The sequence below is a fragment of the Poecilia mexicana genome, unplaced genomic scaffold, assembly GCF_051168715.1.
Source record: "Poecilia mexicana isolate PSO_F unplaced genomic scaffold, ASM5116871v1 scaffold_13, whole genome shotgun sequence".
NCBI classification, from domain to species: domain Eukaryota; kingdom Metazoa; phylum Chordata; class Actinopteri; order Cyprinodontiformes; family Poeciliidae; genus Poecilia; species Poecilia mexicana.
In genome coordinates, this window is record NW_028263382.1 from 6,114,248 (window position 1) to 6,122,250 (window position 8,003).

General features: G+C 45.2%; 1 protein-coding gene across 1 annotated transcript; it reads right to left on the reverse strand.

Moving 5' to 3' along the window:
• Positions 1-880: 880 nt before the first annotated feature.
• mindy4b (MINDY family member 4B) lies at positions 881-7,460 on the reverse strand. Its single transcript, XM_014981026.2, has 11 exons — positions 7,398-7,460; positions 6,146-6,289; positions 5,205-5,324; positions 4,885-4,982; positions 3,577-3,742; positions 3,439-3,504; positions 3,233-3,303; positions 3,054-3,126; positions 2,484-2,660; positions 1,218-1,398; positions 881-1,145 (listed from the first exon to the last, which is right to left on the reverse strand). The coding sequence occupies exons 1-11, from the start codon at positions 7,458-7,460 to the stop codon at positions 1,009-1,011; spliced, it is 1,296 nt and encodes a 431-aa protein (XP_014836512.2). The 3' UTR covers positions 881-1,008.
• Positions 7,461-8,003: the final 543 nt, after the last annotated feature.

Sequence of the window (8,003 nt, forward strand, 5' to 3'; positions counted from 1 at the left end):
GGGCGAGAGGCGGGGTCACCTGGACAGGTTGCCAGGCAACACAGAGACAAACAACCATGCACACACACACTCACACCTAGGGGCAATTTGGAGAGGCCAATTAACCTGACATGTTTTTGGACTGTGGAAGGAAACCGGAGTACCTGGAGAAAACCCACCATGCACAGGGAGAACAAGCAAACTCCATGCAGAAAGACTGGGGCTGGGAATCGAACCCAGAACCTTCTTGCTGCAAGGCAACAACTCTACCAACTGCGCCACTGTGCAGCCCTAAACTCAGCTTTTCTTGCAGGTAAACTGTGTAAGTCGGTTCTTAAAGCTGCAGTACGTCATTTTATAAAAAATACTGTCAACATGTGACAGAATTTCAGACAGATAATCTGAAAAAAATAAAGCTCCTTTGCCTTCTCCCAGTGCTAACTAGAAACAACCAATTACATCCAGGAGGCGGGGCTTAATGCTGTTAATCACCTCCTCAGTTTGCTCTCTGCTACATTTCAGCTAGCAATGCATGTTGTGAACCATAAAGCTTGTTAGCATGCACAGATGAAACAGTTTTTCTGTAGCAGTAAATTGTTTCTCCACCATTAGCACATTTAGCAGGGAGTACCTGAGGTTGATTAACAGCACCAAGCCCCCCCTCCTGGCTCTGATTGGTTGTTTTTGGTCCATTTCTTCAGACACTAATGGGGAGGAGGTGAAGATCGATCTTTTCACACTTTATGTCTCTCATAACAGTTTTAATAAATAATATTTTATTGTGTCTTGGCTCCGCCCACTTTACTAGTCTAGCATTTGGGGGTGGGGTCAGTTCAGCTTTAAGATGATTAGAAGCAGATTTGGAGATTTCAACTGTTTTTGTTCAGAACACAAAGGAGAATTTGTCTTTGGCTCAGATTAAAGCATCAAAATATTAATTTTATTTGTATTCAGTTTAAAATAATTCGTACAGATTTTATATCCATGTCTCCACCAGCAGGGGGAGCCATAGCCCGCCTTGTTTTATGCTCAGTAGAACGGGTCGGTCCCGTTCCAGTCGATGGCGGCGCCGTCCCACTTCGTCCTGATGGTCATCTCCAGTGACGGGAACCGTTTCTCCGGGTCTGCCTCTGCGGGCGGCGCCTCCCAGTGGTGGGAGTGAGTATCTGCAGGAGAACCAGAACCTTTTTGGACCTGAAGAGGCTTACAGGAGCTGAATGAGGGGCGGCGGCGCTCACCTACGGTGAGGCGTGCCGTGGATCTCTGGGAGTTCTGGCCATTGCAGTAGAAGAGCTGGAACTGGTGCTCCATCCTCCAGTCGGACAGCAGGGACCGGTTCAGGCTGAACAGAACCGAGTAGCTGCTGTTGATGCAGCAGACCCAGACCGGGAACCGGGGGGTCTTCAGCATGCTGCCCACCTGCAGGAACAACGAGAAACTAAACGGGGAACATCCGAAAGAATTCAGACTCAAATATGAATCAGTTTTTCACCTTAAAACGAACAACCGAATACGTCACACGACGGCGTATTGGAGTCATCACAGAAAGAAAATGAGAACATTTCAGCCAAAAGAAAAAAACTCTGAAAGTTTGAGACGACTCAGAATTTTTTTCAGAAAAAACTTGGAAATTTTCTGAGTTTCAAAAATTAAAAAAATGTTGGCTTTTGAAACTCAGAAATTTTCCAAAAATTCAAAATATTTAATCTTATTCTGTAACATTTTTCAGAATAATCTAAAATTTCAGAGTTTTTGTCATATAAATTTTCAACTTTTGAAACTTTTTTCTCATCTGACAAAAGGGCAGCACTCCCATGATGGCTGCATTATGAGGCTCGCGTCTACTAACCTGTCTACCCGTCTACTAACCTGTCTACCCGTCTACTAACCTGTCTACCCGTCTACTAACCTGTCTACACGTCTACTAACCTGTCTACCCGTCTACTAACCTGTCTACCCGTCTACTAACGTCTTATATTGTTTGTATTTTTGTTGTTGCTTCTGTACGATGACATAAAGCTGATTCTGATTCTGACAAAATGAAATGAGGATCTTCAGCTGCAGGTCTGGGTTCTGCTGTCCTTCAGACATGGATCTGAACGCAGGGTAGGTTATCCTAACCCTAACCCTAGGGGTAAGTACTCTGCCTTTTTATGAGTGAAAGGTTTTAGTTTGTATGTTCCCTCAAAGCGGATGTGTTTTATTTAGCCTCTGTGTCTCACTTCCTGTCTTGCTCATGACATTCCCATCAGATTAGTTGGACAGGCGGAGAAGCTTCATAAGGAATCGCTAGCTGTCTGCATAGCCACATTGACCCAAATGTGTCTTGGCCTTAAACTAGGATGCAAGGGCTGGAGTTGCTAACTTAGCATTAGCTGTTATGGTGTCAAACAGACCTCAAAACACCTCAGAATAACGTTATACTGCCTCTGCAGGTTGGGAGGATGCATGCAGGTGAAACTTGGTTTGTTGTTTCCATAACAGTCGGGTAAAGAACTGGCTACCTGAGGCAACCCGCCTCGCTCCATCTGTTCCCGGCTCCAGTGCAGGTAACCCACATCACTACGGGACAGGACTCCCAGCAGGGGGCGCTCCAGAGGCTGGCCGTCCTCCCCAAACTGCAGCGTCCCGTTGAAGACGTGAGGACTGGCTCGGCCCGTCAGCAGCAGGTTCAGTAGAGCCTGCAGAGATACAGAAACCATCAACACTCATCTGCTGCTCAGGATCTTTATCTGACAAGGCCTGAGTCCAGGGAGTCCAACAGAACTGGGAGTTAGCAGGAACAGACCGGAACAACACGGTTCCAGAATTTGTTATTCTGGAACTGACCAGAATAACAAAACAACAAAACTCGTCGTTTGTTGTTATCCACAAGTCAAGTTCATCTGGGTCACCTAAGAAGTCAGACGCAGTAAATCTGGACGTAAACAATGGTTGAAAATGATAATTATAAAATTATGAAAGCAGTCTAAATCACTAGCTGCATTTCTATTGACAACAGAATTGCACAAATTGACATTCTGAAAATAAATCTGCTTAATGGAAAAAGACAAATAAAAATTTGAGAATCTTACCTGTTGACACACAAAGTTTCCCAGGCTGAGGTGCAGCAGATGGGAGGTGTTGGAGCTCAGATCGTCTCTGAGCCTGCATGGAAGGAAGAAGAAAGTCTCTGGAGTCAAACCAGAGGTCTTACTGCCCCCTGCTGGTGTACGGTGTCTGTTTGGACCACCTGGAGGTTTGGGAGCGTTACCTGTCGACTGTCCGGGAGCAGATGAGGCTGTACAGGAACAGGATGACTCCATGACTCCCCTCTGCTTTAAACTGCAAACACAGATTTAAAACATAGGTTTCCCCAAACCTTGATGTTCATCTCAGTTCAACCAAAAAATCCTTCCAGGTTTAGATTCTGTACGAACCCAGGTTCACACATCAGAGCTGATCTCTGGGTCTACTCACACACTGAATGTGGTCCAGGATGAACTTCCAGACGTCGTCCTTCCTGTCGAAGGTGAACAGCTGCAGCTGGAAGAATCAGACATAGGGTTAAAATGGAGGATGGTGCTGCAGACAGAGGAATGCAGAAGCAGAACTGACCTTCTCCGTGAAGTCGTCCAGCTTGTAGTCCAGGTGAGGAGTGATGCAGTAGTCCTCGGTTACCAGGGTAACGGTGGCCCGCTCCTCCTGGCCGGCCAACCAGAGGCTGTCGGACAGCGCAGCTGCCAGCGCCTTGTCCTGGTCCCTCTGTTGCAGCTGACTGAGGCTGGTGGAGAGACATTACTGTCCACCAGGTTAAGGCCATTCATGATTGGCTCATTGTGCTGTGACCTGTCCACGTGTCCCCCTGCCTCTCGCCCAGTGACCGCTGGAGATAAGCACCAGCCGTCAAGTCTTCCGATAGAAAACCAGGAGAATATATCACAATGGAAGTGGCTCCCAAATTTATACCAGACTTATACCACTCTGTCGGTTTGTCCCTGGTAGAAGACGACTCTGGGATGGTCCTTTGAGGAACATGGTTGCTTGATAAGGAGCAAGTTATGAATGACCTTTACGAGTTGAAAAAGTTCAAAGTTCCCACTCTGCATGAAACCCTGAAGGTAACTGAGAGAACGTTGAAGGTGTTTTCACACCTGATAGACCAGTAGACTCAGTTCTGTAGTCCACTTTCTGCTTCATATGCACTGGAACAGCACCAGAGCTTTCCTTAATCAAACCGAGATTGAGGTTTTTAGGAGGACCAGAGTTCGATTATGAATTCAAACCTCCCCAGACAAATCAGACTTTCAAGATAAACGGACTAGAGTTCGATTAAAGTGGACTAAATGTGGCTGGTGTGAATGCAGCCTGACCCTGTGGTACCAGCAGTGGGCACTGCTAACTGAAAAGTTAGCTAAGGTAACCCGAAAGCACTAATCATAAATATTAGTTCTGCTGATGCTCAAGTGCAACATCAACTTGATGTTTAGTGGAAGCTAATGCTAAAGTGCTAACTTCCACCATGTTGCCACCCAACGTGTGTCAAAGCTATAACCTGCTCTTACATATCATATCATATCATATCATATCATATATCACATCACACTCAAAAGGGTCAGATCTGTAACTAAACACCTTCCTGTATGTACAGTTTGTATGATTCAGGAAGTGGAACAGATTTGTTGAGTTTTGCTAACTCTGCAGATGACTTTGTGTAATAACTTTCTGCTCATCAACTGGTGAGTTGGTTCTGATACCAGCCAAACCCATCTGGGTACCACGTTATTTTCTCTTAGGATACTAGAGTTATTATTGAAAATGAATCTGATATCTCTCTGCTGCCACTCATGGTTCAGGTGTCATGATCTTGTCATGTGATCTTGTGTTTACAGTTGAAGGTGTCATTGCACCAAACAAGATCCTCACCTGTGCACCGTCCGTCTGTCTGTGATGCCCGGTTGGCTGAACAGCAGGAACTTGATGATGCGGGCCTGAATGACCATCTGAATAGCGCGAGCTCCGCCCTGAAACACACACCTGTGCAGGTGAGACAACTCAACAAGGTGTCTGTACATGTCCAACCGACCAAAACTCAACAGAACTCAGATCTAGTTTGAGTTTTGGTCTGGATCCAACTTATTTCTGGGTCAACGGCAATTAGTTGGTTTTGGTGAAAGTTCAGGTTCAACCAGCTAAACTTCAGCTTTGAGCAACCAAAGACGCTTTGGTCTGCATGGGTTCCTCACTCTGTCGGCCTCCAGGATGTACGACAGCTCAGAGTCTGGTTCTCTGAACTGGAAGAAAGACTTCCTCCACTCGTAGTTGAAGACGTGAAACGTTCCCCCAAAGAGGATCCTCCTCAGGCTCTGAGGGAAAACAGAGGAACCTGATCAGCCCTGCTGCCGCTCACCAAGTGGTCCCTCATGACGGAGACAGTTAAACGTTAAGATCAAGTAGCTCCACAGGATTTGGGTACAGCCATGCGCTACTGATTACTGCGATTCGTTTCGTTACAGCTGCCCCTTTTTAATACTCACCATGTCATCTGTGCTCTTTTGTGAACTGGCCATTGCTCCATTCACACTGGTTAATAAATTAGTACAAAATCATCTATAAAACTATCGCTGGCAAAACCCCTCCATACTTTCGCTCACTCATCAATACTTGGAACATCAATTACATTTGACGTTCTGATAAATTCATCAGAACCATGGTTCCAAGAGTTCGTCCATCATTAGGTCAATCATTGTTTCATTTTTGCTGCACCCAGCGATTGGAACAACTTGCCAAAGGTCAGTTAAAACCATAGTAGATGATTAATGTAATCATGCAATTGTGTGTTTTATAGTTTTGGAACTACTATGGTTATAGTTCACATGATTTTTATGCCAATTGTTCAGAATGATCTGGACTGCTCTGATCTAAAGTTTGGGGTATTCAACACATTGGATTGTCTTGGCCTGATATTGCTGGGGGTGTGGAGTCCCCTTAGGACGGATGAGAATGCAGTCTGTAGCCAATCAGACAGCAAGATGATGGAAACATGGAGGGGAATCCAAAAGACAGAACAACTGCCATGGAGCAACAGAAAGTCCAGTGGGAGTCGGAGATCACCTGAGATCTCTCTGTGTGTTTGTTTCTCTCTGTTAGGCCATTAACTATTGGCATTGCTTCTTCCCAGGTTCACCTCAGTCAGCTGGGGGGTGACCGGTGTTCCTCCGAGGCTGGGGGAGATCACCAGGCTCCGGGGGATGGAGCAGGGAGCCAGGAGGGTCCTGCAGGGTGGAGGGGCCTCCTCCTGGTCCTCGTCCTTCACCACATCCAACAGCCTCTGAGGACGGAGAGGAACATGAACATCTGCACAGTAAACACCCTCCTGGTGACACAAAACCAATTAGTTCCATCCAAAACATTCAGGCAGAAAACAACTTATCTGCTAAAGTGCTTTATATTCTATAATGAATTCTGAAGCCAAAATATTTTCTGTTTCATGTCATCAGCTACATTTGAACTTCATCCATTCCATCCATCCAGCCCTGCATTTAAAGGTAAAAACACACACAACAGTATAGATCCTGAAGGAGCAAACAGAAAAGTATCTGAGGACCAAAGATGTCCATGGCATTTGAAAATGGTAAGTTTGCATATTTGTCCTGCAGAGGAGAAAATCAGGACAAATCCTCCCAGGAATCTGGAGGAAGTTACAGGATGAAGCAGTGATCTGCATCAGGAACCGTCGTTCACAAACTGATCACAAGAGGTTACATGAAGACTTCAACTCCTCGGGGGTCAGATCCACCTGGAATGTAGCCCATTGGGAAGGTCTCCCACTTTATAACCAAGTTTTAAATATTCTGCTGTTGGTGTAGAAGTAGTCAGCCTATAGGGTGATCAGCCTACACATGCTATTCAATAGCCTTTCCAAAGTTAATGCTAAAAGTACTCAGTTCCCAGTGCCAGCCTTTCATTATCCTAAATCAGAGTTAATATAGCCTCCAGTGCTAAAGAAGTAGCCACTGCTGGATGCACAATAGTCCTAATTTTGGCACTAATTCTGTACCATAGAAAAGAATCGTCCATCCAGGCCAGTGCAGATTTCAGAGCAACACCTGATGCCTTCAAGTACATATCTTTTCCTGGGATGTCCAGGGATTTCTCACCCTGAAAGAGGAAAACCACATTCTAGAGTCACTGCTGAGGAAGAAGAGATCACGGACTGGACTGACCGCAGTGGAGACTGTTGGGAAACGTAAATAATATTCATGTTTTCCTTAACAACAGGAAGGTTTTAAACGAGAGTCAGAAAAGAAACTGAAACAAATCCTTTTCTTGTTCTGCAAGATGTAAATTCTTAAAACAGAAGAGAGGAAGAAAAACGAGGTTTCAAAATGTTTCGGTCTGAAGGATCATGGAACTGTTGGCTTCTGTAACCGACTCACATCTGGGTTCTTGTTGACTTCGTGTTGCAGCAGCTCGATGTAGTCCAACCCAGAGTCCATCATCACCACAAAATACTTCTGTCAGAACCAGAGTCAGAACCTCAAACATCAGCTCTGTTTGGGCCCCATGGTTCTGGACTCTGAACCCGGCCGATCCAGAACGGACTGCGGTTCTGCTGCACACCTGTGGCAAACAGCAGCAGGTTGGTGCAGCAGTGAAACTGAATCTTCTCTGAGTGACACATGATCACCTGGAAGGTGAAAATGGAGCCAGCTGCAGTGCAGGACCTACACCAGCAGAGGGCAGAGTAGCCCAATCCTAGACCAGACAACAGGTCCGGTGTTTACAAAACTGATTTACCGTGGAGGATCCTGAAGGGGGAGTTATGGAGTCCAAAATTAACTATATAACAGTGAATTAATTTGGATTATTTAGCCTGTCGTACCAGAAAATCATGTTACTCATTAATGCATAAACATCAAAAATAAATAGTTAACTTGCAAACTAAATATTTAGTCCCAAACTAAACAACAATTAAACTACATATTTCGCTCAAAACTAAATATTTAGTTAGCAAGTCAAATATTTAGTTTGAGGCTAAATAT

Bases quoted from the DNA above. Each gene is read 5' to 3' on its own strand.
- mindy4b (XM_014981026.2), bottom strand. From the start codon at position 7,460: ATGATGGACTCTGGGTTGGACTACATCGAGCTGCTGCAACACGAAGTC. The intron at 3,505-3,576 runs GTCAGTTCTGCT...TGATTCTTCCAG, and splicing joins TGGACGACTTCACGGAGAAG to CTGCAGCTGTTCACCTTCGA. The intron at 1,399-2,483 runs GTAGCCAGTTCT...TTGTTCCTGCAG, and splicing joins AGCGAGGCGGGTTGCCTCAG to GTGGGCAGCATGCTGAAGAC.